The 18,507-nt window shown below is 40.5% G+C and overlaps 1 protein-coding gene and 1 pseudogene across 2 annotated transcripts in view; one reads left to right on the top strand and one right to left on the bottom strand.

Annotated features, from left to right (window-relative positions):
• The first annotated feature begins 1,352 nt into the window (after positions 1-1,352).
• On the top strand, positions 1,353-1,937 carry LOC107970608 (large ribosomal subunit protein eL20-like; annotated as a pseudogene).
• Positions 1,938-1,951: 14 nt separating this feature from the next.
• The window catches only part of EXOG (exo/endonuclease G), a 30,384-nt gene continuing 13,828 nt past the window's right edge, over positions 1,952-18,507 (bottom strand). For both annotated transcript variants that reach the window (XM_001171826.8, XM_001171851.8), the window contains one exon: positions 1,952-4,788. In XM_001171826.8, the coding sequence (XP_001171826.1) occupies positions 4,327-4,788 (462 nt within the window). In that variant the 3' untranslated portion in view covers positions 1,952-4,326. The remainder of the gene's footprint in view (positions 4,789-18,507) is intronic.

The following is an 18,507-nucleotide window of genomic DNA, read 5'->3' as shown; positions in this document are numbered from 1 at the left end:
GTGGTGCCACAGCTGAAACTAAGTCTTGCAGTGACACTAGGCCACAGTGACCCCTAGAGGTACTTGACACACTCAGGGGCAGTCCACCCCTTGACCACAGTTGGCATGTTCAGGAGTAGGAAAGCCCATCAGCACCCCCACTGTCCTGAATTGCATGGGGCCTGTGTCAATGCAGTCCATCTTGCTTGGCCCTAATGACCTGAGGTTTGCTCCCTGAAGGTGGGGCTAGACTGGAAAAAGGAACACTGGATCCCCGATAGACAATCTCCAAGAAGGATGACATCCAGGAAAGCATCCCAGATGGAGGCTAGGCATGGAGACAGGCAGGAGCAGGAGTTTCACGCCTGATGTGAGCCCAGCCCTGACCAAATCCATCAGAATGAACTATAGTGAGGATACAGAAGGCACTTGGAAGTGTGCCAGGACGGGGAAGGACACACGGGGTGAAGGTATGAAGGGGTGGGCAGGGAACAAACAGCACCCTGGGTGCAGGGTTAGGTTCAGGGATGGGCTGCTAATGGGAAGTTTGCGATTCACAGAGGTGATATCAATGACAATTATGTACTCACAAGGATGAGGCCAGGGGACACAGGTAGGTGACATGGTAACATTCAGAGTCATTCCAAGTATAGAACTCAGCCTAGAGTTCTAATCAAAGGTCTGAAGGAAAGACAAGTTTTCCATTGCTTGAAGGTCAAGGTGCAAGGGGCAGAAATATTTGCAGGTATTTAATTAAGGGCTGACATCCAGTCTCCCAACCTTCGCAATTTGTTGTATTGCTACACACAACAATATTGGTGCAACAGCCTCAATTCAGGGACCACAGTTTGGAATTTCACAATAAAGATATCACTGAAGGTAGAGAGAAACTTGGGATGTGGGTTTCCAGCAGAAGAGCCTGTCCAGACCGGCACTTCCTCCACGGCTGCCTTTCCCTCAGACCAGGGACTGTCTGAGGGTAAAGAGAACAGAAGGGCAGAATCTCAGGCTCAGCCTATGCTGCATCTGAGTCCAGGATGATCAACAGCCACATTGAGGGCTGAAGCGGTATGACAGGAGGAAAATTCTAACCTCTAACCAATTATTTACATTTCAAGTTTGTTTGGGGGAACTCTTGATGAAAGTGTTGATACAATTCAAACACCACTGTTACACACTAACAAACTTTTTCAAAGGTTGTCTGATGTGCAAATCATATAAACAAATAAATAAATATAAATAAAAATGAGGACTGGCAGACTGCAACTTTGTATTACAAGCTCTTATCTCCATTTTCCACAATGACCAGGCAGCATCTTTCAAAAGAAATAAAAACCTAAGAAACTTCATTGATCTGACATTTTGCAGGTGGCGGTGAGGGCGGACAGGATGCCATGAAGGCCTCAGGCACACTATGAGAGTACAAGGTGGTGGGTCGCTGCCTGCCCACCCCCAAATGCCATACACTACCCCTCTACCACATGCGAATCTTTGCACCTAATCGCGTCGTCGCCAAGTCCTGCTTTTGGTACTTGGTATCTCAGTTAAAGAAGATGAAGAAGTCTTCAGGAGAGATTGTTACTGTGGGCAGGTGTTTGAGAAGTGCCCCCTGCGGGTGAAGAACTTCGGCATCTGGCTGCACTGTGACACCCAGAGCAGCACCCACAACATGTGCCAGGAATACGGGGACCTGACCACCGCGGGTGCTGTCACCCAGTGCTACCAAGACATGGGCGCCTGGCACCACGCCCGGGCCCACTCCATCCAGATCATGAAGGTGGAGGAGACCACAGCCAGCAAGTGCCGCCGGCCAGCCGTCAAGCAGTTCCATGACTCCAAGATCAAGTTCCTGCTGCCCCACTAGGTACTGCACTATCCGCACAAGCCACACTTCACCAAGAGGCCCAACACCTTCTTCTAGGGGCAGGGCCCTCACCCGGGTGTGCCCCAAATAAACTCAGGAATGCCCCAGTGGAAAAAAAAAACAGAATACTTTATTGATCTAAAAATAAGAGATTCTACCATCTAGGTGGAGAGGAACGAGCAAGAAGAGCATAAGAAGTAACTCCAAGGCTGCTGGCAATGCAGGTCGACAGAACAGAGCAACAGGGGAATGGAGTTGGGGGCCCGCCTCTAGAGATGGGCAGTGGGTACCTAGGACTTATCCCACAGAGCTGCCCACTCACACTCCTGGAGAAACACCCAGGCCACACCATCACCTCTCCATTGAGGAGAAAAAATAACAGATTGTTTGGTCACAGTGACATTTTGGCTCTACATCCCCGAGAAGAGGAGAACTGGTACAAGCTAATGGGGAACAGTGTGATAAAACAGAATGGTACTAATCAGGCTACTGTGTTCTGACCCCTCAACTTTTCTTTTTTACCCAAATAAAAGAGCAGAACAATGTCAATCATTATCATCTTATCTTTATCTTAAAGCCCTGGCATTTCTCTTAGAACAAACACACCACAAAAATCTTTCTTGTAATGCCACTCAGAAAAGACAGCAGTGGTATGTATGACAGATTCAGACAAGTTCTTATGCCCCAAGACGTTTTACTGACAATACTCAGGATAGTCCATGAAAGGACTCCGTGTAAACCCAAATCAAGAGATCTGGCTCAGAAAAACAGCCACAATTTCCCCCAGGAATGCTAAATGCCTTTGGACCTTTGGCCTACTATGCTGGGTAGACAAGCAGGCACACAGGAAGCAAATAATAAGCTAGTGATTTTGTGGGCAGACCTTTTTCTTTTTTTTTTTTGAGACAGGGTCTCCCTCTGTGGCCCAGGCTGGCGTCCAGTGGCATGACCATGTCCCATCGCAGCCTCAACCTACCAGGCTCAAGCAATCCTCCCATTTCAGCCTCCTGAGTAGCTGGGACTACAGGTGTGCACCACCACGCCCAGCTAATTTTTGTATTTTTTTGTAAAGATAGGGTTTCATTATGTTGCCCAGGCTGGTCTCAAACTCCTGGGCTCAAGCAATCCACCCACCTCGATTTCCCAAAGTGCTGAGATTATAGGCCTGAGCCACCATGCCTGGCTGCAGATCCTTCATAGGTTTCTTAATCTTAAGAACAAAAAGCTCACCTGGAAAGCAAGAACACATCAATTTGGCAGTATCTGGTCACTAAAAGAACTGTATCTCTGGAGGCAAGCATGGGCTCTAATAAACTCCACAAAGTATTGCCGTCTAATTCCCAAATATTCCTGACTGTCTCTTTCCACAGAGCTAAGGAGGGTTCAATTCAAAGAACATTAAAGTCCCTTTGGCTTGCATAGCAGATAAGAAACCAGATTCTTCTTGCCAAGCATGCCTCGGGCCCACAAATACCCATGGAAATAGGTATATATTTCTGAGTAAAAAGCCACCATCCACGTCAGAAAAGATTTGAATCTACCTCAGCTGTCTTTCTTCTCTTAGATCTGTCTGCCTCATACTTTGTGGATGACTACTTTGGAAAAGTGAAACTCGGGTAAGACACTAAGCTCTCTAAGCCTCAATTTTCTCACAGGTAAAATGGGGATAGTGTATTTACCTCAGAGAGTCATTGTGAGACAACACATGTAAAGCACTGAGCCTAGTATATAGAACACATTTAATGAGCAGAAACTAGTTGCTGAGTGCTTCTACGTAGACAGAAGTAGAGAAAAGAGCAGATTCATGAGAGGAGAAAGAAGAAACAAATATACAGTGCATGTGGACAGGAACTACATAGAGGATTTCTAAAAGCTGCCTCCAAGACCAATTCAGGTCCTAGGGGGAAAAATGTACAACACTGAGTTCTGAGAAGGCTGGGCAGATACATCAAAGACAATGCATGGTTTGGAGGCATGAAACTAAACAAATGCCTTCCCAATACTCTACATCCACAGGGATACAAATGCAGTGTCATCTGTGGGCAGTCTTCCTGTTAACTTGACACAAGATCAGCCCTCCATCTGCAGGTGTCAAAGCTCCCTTAATAATTAGTTCCTGAGTCAAATATAATACTGACAAAAACATTGTAGATCTTTCATCTTTTGGGGGAATGTTTAGTCATAAATTTAGGATTCCACTATTTCTTTAAAGCAAAGCCACTAGTAGCTGAGGGTGATGGTGTGTGCCTGTAGTCCCAGCTGCTCAGGGGGCAGAGGCAGGAGGATTGCTTAAGCCCAGAAGTTTGAGGCTATAGTGAGCTATGATTCCACCACTGCACTCCAGCCTGGATGACACGGCGAGACCACATCTCTTAAAGAGAAAAACTTTTTAAAAAGCAAAAAGCAAAGCCACTAAAATATGTTAGCCTAAAGAGGGCATGCCTGCTTCATTACAGACGGTATGACACATCTTGAGATAAAAACTAGGATGGCTTTCTTATCTGGGTTCCTGACTGCTCCTTAGCTTTGAGTTCTTCTAGCTTCTTCTCATAGCGACTCATAAAGTAATCATCTGGTTCAATCTCTGCATTCTTCAAGTTTTCCATGATCTTTTCCAGTCTGAGCACTGATCGGGCTCCTTCAATCTTTCTTGTACTCAAGTACAAGGTGAACTCCTGGAAATCCAGGAGCTTACAGGTGTCCACAGAGCAGATATTCCGGATATCACTAGTTCTATCCAAATGAGGAAAAAACACCAGTCCTGACAACTTCTCTAGGTCCTGGAGGCTCACTTGGAATTCAGTTAACTGGGGCTGGAAGCCGATGGCTTCATTGGGTACCACAAAGGCCCCTAGCGCCAGTGGTTCGGTAGATACTGAGCTTCTGCGGGCCAGGATTACCTTATAAAGGTGTGAGGGGACTGCCACGTTGTCCTCGCCAATCACCTAAAAACAAAGCAGCCATATTAGTGATGCCAATTTGTGCTAACAGTTCGCAAATTTTTTCTGAAAAAAACTTATTTAATGCATTGCTGAAATGTACTTATAAGCCATCCCACTCTGTTCCAATGAATTTAAATTCAATTGCCAAAAATAATAAACTGACTCAGAGATTCACATACAAGAAGAGTATTTAACAGGTCAATTCTGATCACATTCTTTAAAATAATATAACCCCAGGTGAGGCACGGTGGCTCATACCTGTAATCCCAGCACTTTGGGACGCCAAGGCGGGCAGATCACTTGAGGTCAGGAGTTCAAGACCAGCCTGGCCAACATGGTGAAACCCCATCTCTACTAAAAAAAAAATACAAAAATTAGTTGGGTGTGGTGGCAGGCGCCTGTAATCCCAGCTACTTGGGAGGCTGAAGCAGAAGAATTGCTTGAACCCAGGAGGCGGAGGGTGCAGTGAGCCGAGATTGCACCACTGCACTCCAGCCTGGCCGACAGAGCAAGACTCCACCTCAAAAAATAAAAATAAAATAATGCCAACCCAAAGATCAGGGGTCACAGTCTCTGTTCTGCTTGTAGGACAAAGGACAAAGGAATGCCATGAGTGAGTCCTGGTTTTTTAATAGACAAGAAAAGCTGTCATTTTCTCTTCATCTCATAATCAGAACTTCTGGTGCTCCAAACATTCAAAGGTCAAAACTGCAGGCTTGGGTACTCCCAGCTCTAGAAATAAAAACATGGCCTTAGTTTATGAAATTCACTAGGGAACTAAACAGATGGCCCTTAGAGAAGCAGCCAGGTGTCAAGTCAACATTACCATCTCCAGGATCACTTCAATTAGGGCTAATTTTTAAAATTAAATTACATAAATGTAAATGCTGTTTGCTCTGAGTTTTGCATATCCTTGGGCTTGTGATCAAAGAACTTCTAAATATGTTGTCATATCAAACATTTTGGAAAGGTATCCACACAATGAAGAAGCCAGAGCCAGGGTCAGGCCTAGAAAACATAAATTAGTTGTGTGGTTTGGCTGAAATTAATGAAATAACATTATTACTAAACCTTTTCAAATTTCCTTCCAATTGGCATCTGGGCCAGGTGTGGTGGCTCATGCCTGTAATCCCAGCACTTTGGGAGGCCAAGGCAGGCAGATCCCCTGAGGTTGGGAGTTTGAGACCAGCCTGACCAACATGGAGAAACCCCATCTCTACTAAAAATACAAAATTAGCTGCGCGTGGTGGCACATGCCTGTAATCCCTGCTACTCGGGAGGCTGAGGCAAAAGAATCACTTGAACCCGGGAGGTGGAGGTTGCAGTTAGCCGAGATTGTGACACTACACTCCAGCCTGGGCAACAAGAGCGAAACTCCATCTCAAAACAAAACAAAACAAAAAGGCTTTTTTGAAAAAGAAAATACTCAACATCTATTTACTTAATGGTCCCCAATAACTGACATAATCCAACTAAAACATGCTCATTGGTATTACTGCCCCTCCCGGGCCCTTCCCTGGTAAGAGTCAGTTTTCTTTCCTGATCAGACAGCTCTGCCTGCAGCAAGATTCCTTCTTGTGAGCCCAAATAAGGCAGAGACACGACAGCTACAAAGGAGGTTTCTTTTCTGCTTTTTTCAATCTCCTACCTACATGGCACACAGCCTGGGAACTCCATGGCCATCTGCTGTCTGTCACACATGAAGGTCCCACTGCCAAGACCAATTGCAGAGCTTCAGGGAAGACCCATGCACGGGAATGATTTCCATAACCAACTGTCTTCGAAGTTACTGAAAGTGGTTGGTCAGGGTGTGGTGTAAAGTCTATGAAACTATGTACTACAAACATAAAATCCCCATTTCACCCCAAAAATTCATTTATGCAGCTGGGAAGATAAACATACTCTTCAAAGCAAAAAATATACTGAGGGAGAACCCTATGGAAGTCCACAATTAACTCACAAATAACCAAAAGATGTTAATTCAACAATGCAACTCAGAGGTCCTGTGCCTGGCATTGCTGGAAATACAGAAAAGAATATGCTTTAAAGTATATGCAGCTGGTGCCTCCACTCAAGAAACTTACCACCTAGAGTGGGAACCAAGACCTTCAGCTTTCACTACAGGTAGAATGTGGTTAGGTACCAATACAAAGCCCAAATAACAGCACGAAGGGGATTCAGGGGAAGCTGGGGACCAGAACTGAGGGCACAGATGCAGCTGAGCCATAGTTTGCAAAGAGGGAGAAGGTGAAAGGGGCTTCAAGTATTCCAGGTGCTAGCTAGGAATCCAACAGTTAAACAAAGTCTTTGTGCCACCTTGTGGACATTCCCCATCACTGCAGTACAGTTCAAGAACATTCACTTGATTTTCTCTCCTCATGGACTCCTTGTCTACAAACAAACGGCAATTTTCAAATATAATTAACATGCCCATTGCTGCCATGCAGAGCTAATCAGGCTCGTAAAATTCCAGCCAAAAGTAAAGACGTTGGACATTTTAAGTTCTACAGCTTTACTTTATGCAAATGTACCATTTCTATAGGTGTTTAAAAACTCTTACAATTGCTAGAGGACCTCGATTCTACTTTTGAGAAACCTCATGGAAACAGAAATTCCTATTAGGAATCACAGGTGTGATCCTTCTACCCATGACCTTCTCACACTATTTCAAGGGGGTAAAATACTATCCCTAGAACTAAGGAGAAAAATAAAAACTTAGCCACTCACTAATCTCTTTTCTGATTCAGTCTGCTTTGTTCTTAGGAAGCAAACATCTTTAATCTGTCTAATATAGGGACAGGTCCTAGTTGGATATTCAGAAAAACCCACCGTTTCTTCCTTGAATTTAAGACAATTTTTTAAAACAACATCAGTCGTAAAATATTTTAGAGCTGTCTCTTTAAAGACAACTCAATCTACATAATAAATTTTTTCTACTTTTGGAAAAATTGGGAGACTTCCAGAAATGTTTCTAAACACTACTAGAGGTTCGGTGGACTGGAAGCCCAGAGACCTGGTCAAACCTGGCTTTGCCACTAAGCTGCAAGTCGCGTCCACCCATTTCTTGTTTCTTCATTTATAAAATACGTAACAGCCATCCCCATGGGTGGATTGCTATTTTATATTTTATAAATGCCTCTCTCATAGAATTGTTATGAAGATACAATGACATGTTAGTTAAAAATTTTTCAAAATCTACAAGATCTATGTAAAAAGCTATTTTGTAGTGGACATCATTCAAAAGATACAACGGCATTTGGTACAAAAGATGGTTTTACAGAGGGATGGGGGCGGGGGAAACGTATTATCAAGCAAGATTAGACTAGTTACAGGTCAGCAATGGGGTTTCAGGAGGAGAAAGCAACTTGGGCACAAATGATGTCTGTAACAAAGGACTCAAAGGCTTAACATAAACCAAGTCTAGTTAATCAGTGAGTCAGCAAACAACCCTTTTCGTGTAAGATTTAGGTATAAAAATATTTTGCAAAGGAAACCCTTGCTGCTATTAAATTCCCAAGAAGCACTGAACTCTACTCAAGACTGTAGCAAAAATTGGAAGTCAACTGGGAGTTAACTAGAAAATACAATACATAAGCTGGCACTCATTCGCAACCTGAAGCTAGTTTTCTTATATACTGGCCTGAGCTTGTTTCCTTCCATCCAAGAGACAGAAATGACAATTTGCCACCACCACCTGTGCCACCCAGACCCAGAAGAGACCCAAAACAAACAATACCCATATTAAGCCTGCCATTTGTAAGGTCATACATACTGTAAATGTGCCTCCAATAAAATATTAAGCAACATCAAGAGGAAAAAATATGTACCTGCTAGAATTAGATAGATATATTTGGTTACATTCCCCTGGTAAGACAAAAAAAGAAACTCCAAAAATAAAACTAGAGGGACAGATCAAGAGACCAAGCCCTTAAAAAGTCATGCCGATCAAGTGAAAGAAAGAAACCATGGGAGTTTGATAAACAGGAAATCCGAACCTGAGGGGGGGAAGGAACATGAAAAGTGAGGGAGTCACAAAGTGTGGTAAAGTCAACAAGAATGTGGTCGCCCCCTGTGTTATCTATAAAGCCTCAGCAGATGCTTTTGTGGCAGCACAAACCCTGGAAGACGGTACTTCTCACACTGGGGTACCTGTTCCAGGCCAAAGGGTAGCAGCCTACTAAGTCACAGTAAAACAAGCACCCTCTTTCTAGGCTGTCAATGGTACTTGAAAATTTAGGGTGAGGGTAGGGAGACAACCAGTAAAATAATTTAACTTTCATTAAAACAAATAGATATGGAAATGAACAAAAGCTTTCCCTAAATATAAAGCAAGAGACTTAAAAAAATATATTACTCCCATATCACTTCAAATGATGTCTCAAGACTCCTGAGGGCATTTTCAATTTCCTCCCCTTTAGGGTTAGTATAATGGAAGTTTGCAAAGTGCTGTTATAAAAGAACACAGATTGTTAAATATTTCTAACATTACCACCATCACTGAGTTCTAAAATCTGAAGCTCACTTTCTTGTCAGACCATTTATAATGTCCAAACCAGAATCTTCAGGTATGTTTCACTTGTCTGGAATCAACCTCTTCTTGAAACAGGAACATCAGAGAAAGCACAGGGATGACCTCAGCTATATAATAAAGGGGGTGATTCTGATTAGAACTGTCAGATGACTCACTTCTGATAAAATCACTGCTACGAATCTTCCCTTAGGCTCATATTCACTCAAGTTCTATGATGATGTGATCCTTTCCTACATATTCTAACAGACATTTCTGCCTGGCTATAAGGAATCCTCCTCTTGGCCCATTTTCTGTTATTTTTGCATGCTAGCAAGTATCACTTGTAACTCCTCTCTCCATCCACACCATCTTTTATTATCTGCTAACCTTAAGCTTTTGTATATGAACAGCACAGCAATTCATTTACTATAAACTTGAGCGCTTCAAAGAGTAACACTGTGAATGACTGGCAATTGTCAGACAGACCCATGTTTGGATACCCTCTTTGACAATTATAAGCTATATGCCTGAGACTCGATCCTTAAAGCCTTGATTTTCTTGTCTATAAAAGAAAATGGTCACTACTTTTTTTGTAAGGGTGTAGTGAAGATTGAATGAGATGCATATATAAAGCTACTTACATACTGCCTAGTATACCTGGCCCTCAAGAAATGCCAGTTCATTTGCTTTACTTCCCCCAAAGTAAAAACACATATATGCTTCATTGCCTGGATAGAAAACTAAATAAACCCTTTTATTGGGTACAACTTCCTAAAATAAGGTTCAGAGTATAGTTGTAAGCAAGCAGTAAATATTAAATGGCTAGATCTGAGAAAACAAAACACTTTCCAAGCACTCTGAATTGCCGTACATAATTGCAAGACATTGCCTTGAAAGTGGGAATTCATGATTCAAATTATTAGTTGCTTGAGAGAAACAGACCAGTCTCCAGCACTGGGCAATGCTGTGTCCCCTTTCCCAGAATAATTAAAGGACATCATTTTATCTATATTTGTTTTATAATTAATTGCCTACTTTTCAAAGGCCCTGCTTGCTAGAAAATTATCCTGAAGTTCTTGCCTAAACTTTTTAGCTGGTCATTTGAAGTTTCTGCCACCAGGCCCCAAACTTTCCTTTTATTTTTGTCTCCTTCCCTACATGAACGCTCTAACTTAACTGTTTTCTCAGCATATATCCTATCGCTTCTCATCTCTTCACCTTGCCTAGGTAGACCTGCCACATCTCTATTTCTTAACCAAATTCTCCCAAGTTTATAGATACGTGTGTGTGTGCATATATATAAAAATTTGGGCCCGATTAAATTCTTGGCAAGAATTTCAAGATAATTTTTCCAATTTATTTTACTAACAAACTATATTTTGCTTTCATCTAATAGATACACCAAAGATTTTTAGGTTTAAAATTCTACCTGAAATAAAGTTTGACTTGAAATATAATGCCAAAACTAATAAAAGCAGTATTATTATGGAGATATTTGTTAGTGAAAAACATAAATATATAAAAGTAGATGTCAGTTTGATATGCTTCTGAGAAAACTGAAAAACCATATGCTTCTCCAGAAATATGGATTCGTGAAGTCAATATTCAACTTTACATATACATACACAATGTACAAACACAGTGAACTGCTTTCCTAATGACCAGTGTCTGTCAATCCCTGTTTTGAAATACAGGAACACAGAAAGCAGAGGAGAAAGGCCTTCTCAACAGTGAGCCACTAAAGGCAATGGAATCCATATACTACGAGCTTTGGGGCTCTCTCCATCCACTACAAAAGGCTAAAAATAAATGTGGTGAACACACCTGACAAACCAAACAGCAGAGCAAGCACTCAAGAATCAATCTGAATTGCTGTCCAGATCTTGGTTTCTAAACATCAATCCCCACTAAAAGGATCCAGTGCTCCTTGGAGAAATGGCCGATGGCCAAGATGAACATGGAACATAGCCTTATGCCAGAAAGTAGGAAATGCTAAAAAATGATGAGGATGCATCAAAAGGACACAGGAGACACTGGAAGGAGCTCCCACTGGCTAAATCTGGGGCAATTTGAGCATCAAAATGAACAATCACAGTAAAATTAAAACTCTTTGAATAAAAATAAATCTGTGAGTCTACATTGGTAACAAGGAAAAGCTCTAACAGTGGAATGTCAACTAATAAATTAAGGAGTAAGAATTAGAAAGTCATCATTTAGCAACTATCATAGTAATAACTAATTCAGGCAGGAAATATCAACGGATGCTAAAACTATTGAGTGAAAGTTTGAAGACGAAAAAGATGCTTACATCGCCTCAAAGTATTTCCACAGATTACTTATAAATTCCAAAGGGGGAAATGGTGAAAAAACCTGGTAGACACCACCTTAACCAAGTAAAGTTAAAATCATCAATAATCAGACAAACTGATATTATGCACCTCCTGATGCAATGCACTGAGAAGGACACAAGATCACTGCTCCTACATTCTGCCAAAAACGTAATGAATCATGAGCAAACAACAGACAAACCCAAAGGAGGGACATACTGTAAAACAACTGGCCCATACTCTTCAAAAATATCAAAGTCATTCAAGACAAAAGGCTGAGTCAGAAGCTAGTTCAGATTAAAGGAGACTACAGAGACATGACAACTAAATGCAATGCTCAATCCTGGTTGGATACCGAATCAGAAAAAAAAAAAAAACAGTATAAAGGATAGTATTGGGTAATTTGTAAAATTTCAATATGGACTAAATATTAGGTAGTATTTCTATATGTTGTTTCACGAATTTGATAATTATTCTGTGGTTACATGACAGAATGCTTAGGAGGAAAGGAACAAGATATCTGCAACTAACTCAAATGGTTCAGAAAACAAAAACAGGTGTATGCCTATCTATATGGGGGAGCATAAATGTGGCAAAATGTTAACAACTAGTAAATCTAGGTGAAAGATACAGGGGAGTTCTTTTTATTGTTCTTATAACCTTTCTATAAATTTGAAATTATTTCCAAATAAAACATTAAGAAATATTAACCTGCTAAAAGCAAAGACAAAAACAAATTAACCTGCTTTGCAAAACACTAATAAATATAGATTAAAGTAGGGTTTCCAGTTAAAAAAGGCAAACTGAACACGGGTTTTTGGTCCTCTCCTCTGCAAATTAAAAGGAAAATACATATATATATATGGATATCCATATATATATTCCACATAAATATATGGAATGGCAGTAAAAAGGTATAAAAGTGCTGAAAAATGACAGAGTACTGCATTAGTGGACTAAGAACTACCATGAACTTCTGGAAGATGAAAGATGGATGTGATGACATTGTTAAGATAAAATATACAGGAAAAAGCCAAAGCTGATATTAATATTTTTACCACCCCTTAAGTAGTACTCCAGCAAATAAAGGGTATCAAAATCAAAGTGTGTGACTGAAAAAAATTCATCTGCAGAATTATCGTACAACTCACAAAAGTAGCAGGCCTTTGTTTTGCCTTCATATGAGGCTAGAAAAATACTCTCTAAAAGAATGGGTCTCTTTTTCTACGGCCCATGCCCTTCCTAGAGCTAGACACGAACTTGCCTGCCAACCAAGTGCCTGCAGGGCTGGAGAAATGGCTCTGCGCCACAGCCTCCATCCTGGGCAAACCCAAGGATGGGAGCATGGGCCAGGGAGCACAGAACAAGGGCAGCATGTGAACATGATGGGTGTGGCGGGCCTGACCATGGTGCTGAGTAGGTCCACTGAGCCCTGGGTGCAGCTGTTCATCTCCTCCACCAGCATGATGGACACCACTGAGGAGAACTGCAGCCACAGCACCCACTTCTTCGAGTTTCTCACCGAGGAGCTGGCCCTGGGCCAGGACCAGATAATTTTCCACTTTTCCCCCCTGGAGCCCTGGCAGACTGGCAAGAAGGGGATGGTCATAACTTTTTAGTGACTGGCCTCGAGGGATCCAGGGCATCTGTGAGCTGGCTGCCCCTTCCAGAGAGTCCTCCTGGCAGAGCACCTGGTGTTACCAGCTTTGGGTAATTCCTCATGAGACATTCCTGTGACCTCGTAATCCTCTTCTTCTCCATCCTCAAGTCAAATAAAGGGATCATCCTCATTAAAATAAAATAAAATGGTGGTACACATAAAACTACTCTAGAGAACTTGTCATACATAAAGATTCCTGAGTGCATCTTCAGAGTTTTAGGACATTTTCAGACATGCAAGGACTCGGAAAGGTTATCATCCATTGACTCTTCCAGAAAAAATTTGAGGATATACTCTACCAAAGCAAAAAAAAGTTATCTATAAAAAAGGGTAGCCAGGTGCAGTGACTCATGCCTGTAATCCCAGCACTTTGGGAGGCTAAGGCAGGCGGATCACTTGCAGTCAGGAGTTCAAGACCAGCCTGGCCAACATGGTGAAACCCTGTCTCTACTAAAAATATAAAAAATTAGCCAAATGTGGTGGCAGGTGCCTGTAATACCAGCTATTCAGGAGGCTGAGGCAGAAGAATTGCTTGAACCTGGGAGGTGGAGGCTGCAGTGAGCCAAGATTGCACCACTGCACTCCAGCCTGGGGGACACAGTAAAATTCCGTCTCAAAAAAAAAAAAAAGCGGGGGGGGGGGGGGAGGGTGGAAAAGAGGGATTTAAGATAATATTTAAGGGGAAAGAGGAATTTAAGGACCCAAGCTAGGAGTATAATAAGGAAAAACAGAAGGACAGATATATAGATGACTTAAAACTAAAAAAGCTTACTGGGATTGCAAACAGTCAGTTCTCAACTCATCATTCCCTCCTTTAAATGATTTCTTCACTTAGCTTCTGGAACATCACTCTCCCCTAGATTTCTCCTACCTTAAAGGCTGCTCCTCTGACTCTTTCGCTGGATCTTCTTCTTCCTGACCGCTAATGTCCAAGTGCTCCAGGGTTCAGAATTCAATTGATTGTTCTCTCCTGTCTATATTCACTTATATAATCTCATCATAGCTTTCAACATCATCAGTGTGCTGACCACTTCCAAGCACATCTTAAATCATACCACTTCTCACCATTTCTACCACCACCATCCTATTCAAGTTATTATTTCTCATGTAGACAATTCCATTAGTCTCTTAACTGGCCTTCCAGGTTCCACACTTTCTTCTGTTCTTCACAAGAAGCCAGTGTGTGCTTTAAAAATGTAAACCAGATTATGCTACTAACCTGATCAAAACACTGTTTAAGTGTCCCATCTCACTTAATACAATCCACATTTCCTGCCGTTGCCTCCCTCTATAATTTACCTTCTTCTCCTCCTCCTGCTTACGCTGCTCTAGTCACACTGAGCAGAGCACTGCTCCTTGAATGTGCCAACCTCAGTTTCACCCGTGTCTTGCACTCGCTCTAGCTGAAAAACTGTTCATATGGCTTGCTCCCTCACTTCACTTAGGCTTCTGCCCTATCTCACTTCCCCTTGTCTTTCTTTCCCACCCTAGTACAATCCTCTACCATGCTTTATATTTCTACGAGGCATTTTACTTACTAGGTATCTCCTCCACTATAATGCATGCTCCATGAGGGTACTCTTTTCTGCCTTGTTTAATGCTGTATCAGAAGCACCCAGAACAGCACCAGGTACCTAGTAAAAGCTTAGTTAAGTCTCTGTTGAATAAAAGGAAGGAAAGAAGAAAGGGAATGAAGGAGAAAGGGAAGGAGGGAGGAAACAAGTAATCCAAATTAAAACAGAAAGTCAGAGGGCTCCGAGAATATATTTTCACGAAAAAACTAATTTACCTTTTTAAAAAATCATATGATAATATGCTTAAATGACCTAAATTATCTGAATTAGAAAGTAAAAACATATTCCATTTTTAAAAAGAGCAATTATAATACACTGCCACCCTTACCTTCCACTTCTCAGTTTTTCCGTTGTTTGTGGTAATATTTCTCTCTCAAGTGGCACAGATTTAATGATATAGAATTATATCTATTTCCTTATAGGTCCAAACATACTACATACACACTTATAATAATATAAATGCTGGTTAAATATTTTCCAATAGATCTTGGATTACAAACTCAAAGACCAACAAGGGCTAGACAGGAAATGTAAGTGAGTAGAATGGGGCAGGTAAAGACTACAGTGATTTGAAGATGTGTGTTCAATCTAAGGAGAAGGTTGATACTCTTGTCTAGTAAACTGGCTGCCTATGGGAGTATATGCCAATTGTTACGGAGTCATCTGATTTAAGAGAAGCTAAAATCTGGATTTATGTGAAATCTCCCAATTATTAAACATTATAAACTAATTAAAAAATAACAGTCAGGTGTGGTGGCTCACGCCTTTAATTCCAGCCCTTTGAGGGGTGGAGGTGGGAGGACTACTTGAGGCCAGGAATTTAAGGCCAGCCAGGGCAACATAGTGAGACCCCCACCTCTACAAAAAAGAAACTTAAAAATTACCTGGGCATGGTGGTGCATGCCTGTAGTCGTAGCTACTCGGTAGGCTGAAGTGGGAAGATCTCGAAAGCCCAGAAGATAAAGGTTACAGTGAGCTACGATCTTGTCACTGCACTCCAGCCTAGCAGACAGAGCAAGACCCTATCTCTATGAAAAACTTAAAAATATATATATATACCATGTGAGCCAAATAAAATACCTCTATGGGCTGGACTTGCCATAAGAGGCCTCAGTTTACAAACTCTGCTACAGGCAAAACTCAGACTACATTATCGTTAGCAAACATAAATGTAAATGCTACAAACCTTGACAAGTATAAATGGTAGATCAAGATTAGAGGTTCAAGTATATTATGTAACGTATATGATGCAAAGTTTACCAACGGAAGAACTAAAATTAAGTATATATGACTAGCAGAGTATGGTGCAGTGCAAGAAGTAAACAATAAATTTCATAATTTTATAAAGTAACTGTTAATAAGTGACAGGTCACAAGTTAAAAATATATTTTAGTGCTCATTATTCTGAGATATAGAAATAAGTGCCAAAACAAATAAAAACTGGACAGTGGGATAAGGAGTATAAGTGAGACTTTACCTTTTCATGCTGCTTTGTACTGTTTGAATTTCATTACAATGTCATATATTTCCACAATCATGTTTTAAGATTTAGCATTTTTATCATTATGCACATATAATTGCATAATTTAAAATTTTTTCAAGTTTAATTTCAAGGAAAGATAGTTTGCCAGTTATGACTTTAATGCCACGAGCAAAAAAAAAGCATCAAGACTAAACTGTGTTTAATATAAGTATCTAATTTCACAACTCCTAACATAACATGAACTCATGAACTCAAAAGCATCGACTTAGAAGACTACAAAAATTGTGCTTTAAAATTAATAAAGAGGCACCTGACTTTTGGGCTTCTGTAGGTAAGAAAGGAGAAATAAAAAAGAATCTTAGAAATCATAGGTTTATGAGTACATGCACCAAAGAATACAAAAAACACTGGTCTTCATTCTTATGTTAGCCTCCAAAGGAGTAATAGTAGCTAATATTTACTGAACATTTCCTATGTGCTAACTACCAAGCTAACGATGATACTAGCAACTCGGTGAGGTAAACACTACTACTATCCAAATATCACAGATAAAACTGAACTTTAAAGAAGTTAGGTCATTTTCCCAGGACCACATGCAAGTAAGTATCAAAGCAAAGATCCAAGGCCAGATCTGACATGAAATATGTGCTTTTAACAACTATAACCACCCTGCCTTTCCTACTATTGCAAGATAAAGGGATAAGCTCCAAGTTAAACACCAGAAATTTCTCCTGTGGTCTACTACCGGTAGGTCTGAACTTCCTTACTAATTGTAGTACCCTGTCCCATGCTTTGATAAGAGGAGACATGTCAAATTAACATCCTTTATAATTTGGTCCAAATTTCACTTTATCTTGCAGATATTATTTGAAAAATTCCTTGATACAGGACTGTGAACATTCCCTAATTTCAGTACAAATGAAGTTTCCTTTTCTGTTCTTTTAATGTTATTCCTTTTTTTATGGTTCCGAGGATTAGGAAAGTAACAACGTATACTTTCTCTGTCATGGTTTCTGTACTCCAGATAGACTGGTAGCCAACGCAATTGGAGGCAGAGAAACCCATTAGAGGCCTCTGCAATACTGCAGGTGTTCAGAGCTTCGGTATGTCTAAGTAAAAGTTATTTTAAAAAAAGAGAATTAATAAAAGTTGTTGGTTCAAAGTAATCAAGAGTGAGAGATGACTGCCAGGATGTGAAATACAGGAGAGGAAGAAAGTAATCAAGAATATAAGTTTGGAGCATGCCATTTACAATTCTGTATACCTTCCTCCCACATGACAGGTACTTGAAAATTTGCTGAACGGATGATTTACTGAATTAAAGATTTGCCAGTGTGAACATGCATAGGTCCTATAAATTAATAAGAGACATGGAAAACTAATGATATGACCTTAGAAGCCCAGAATCTGAAAGAGAATACCTAAGACCAGCAAGTCTTTAAAATAAAAACAAGAAACAAGACTATTACTCAAAGTATACTCTTCAGGAAGCTGATCTTGACTGACCTCACATGACTGATCATTATGACACTAAATAGGGTGAGGAGAGCTGATAGGTCTCTTTTGAAACTCTTTAAGGCTAGCTTGAACATGCTTGAGTATCATTTCACTGATAAACTATTTTAATATATCTTTTAATATTTTATTTAAATATCTATATAATATTTAATATATAATTTTAAAATTCTGAATTAATTAAAAGCTTAGCATTTGTAAGAACAGCACAAAGAACTCCTTCCTTTATATCCTTCACTCAGATTTACCAATTGTTAACATTTTGTTCTATTTGCTTTATCACTCTCTTCTATTTTCCCTAAACTTTTTTAAAGTCACAGGCACACCATTTTACTCCTAAACACTTCAAGATATGACTTCCTAAAAGCAAAGATATTTACTTACATATCACAGAACAATTTTAAAAATCAGGAAATTTAATACTGAAAATACACAATTATCTAATTTGTATATTAGATAACAGACCTCGAATGTTCCCAATTCTCCCAATAACATCCTTTTTAGCAACTTTTTTCTGGTCTAGGATCTAATCTAAGATCATACTACACATTTTGTTTGCATGACTCTTTAATCCATTAATCTGGAACAGATAGTTCTCAGCCTTTGTCTTTTATGACACTAACACTTTTGTAAAGTAGAAGTCAGCTGTTTCA

This window comes from Pan troglodytes, chromosome 2 (assembly GCF_028858775.2).
Source record: "Pan troglodytes isolate AG18354 chromosome 2, NHGRI_mPanTro3-v2.0_pri, whole genome shotgun sequence".
NCBI lineage: Eukaryota > Metazoa > Chordata > Mammalia > Primates > Hominidae > Pan > Pan troglodytes.
This window is presented reverse-complemented; position numbering and strand designations above follow the sequence as displayed.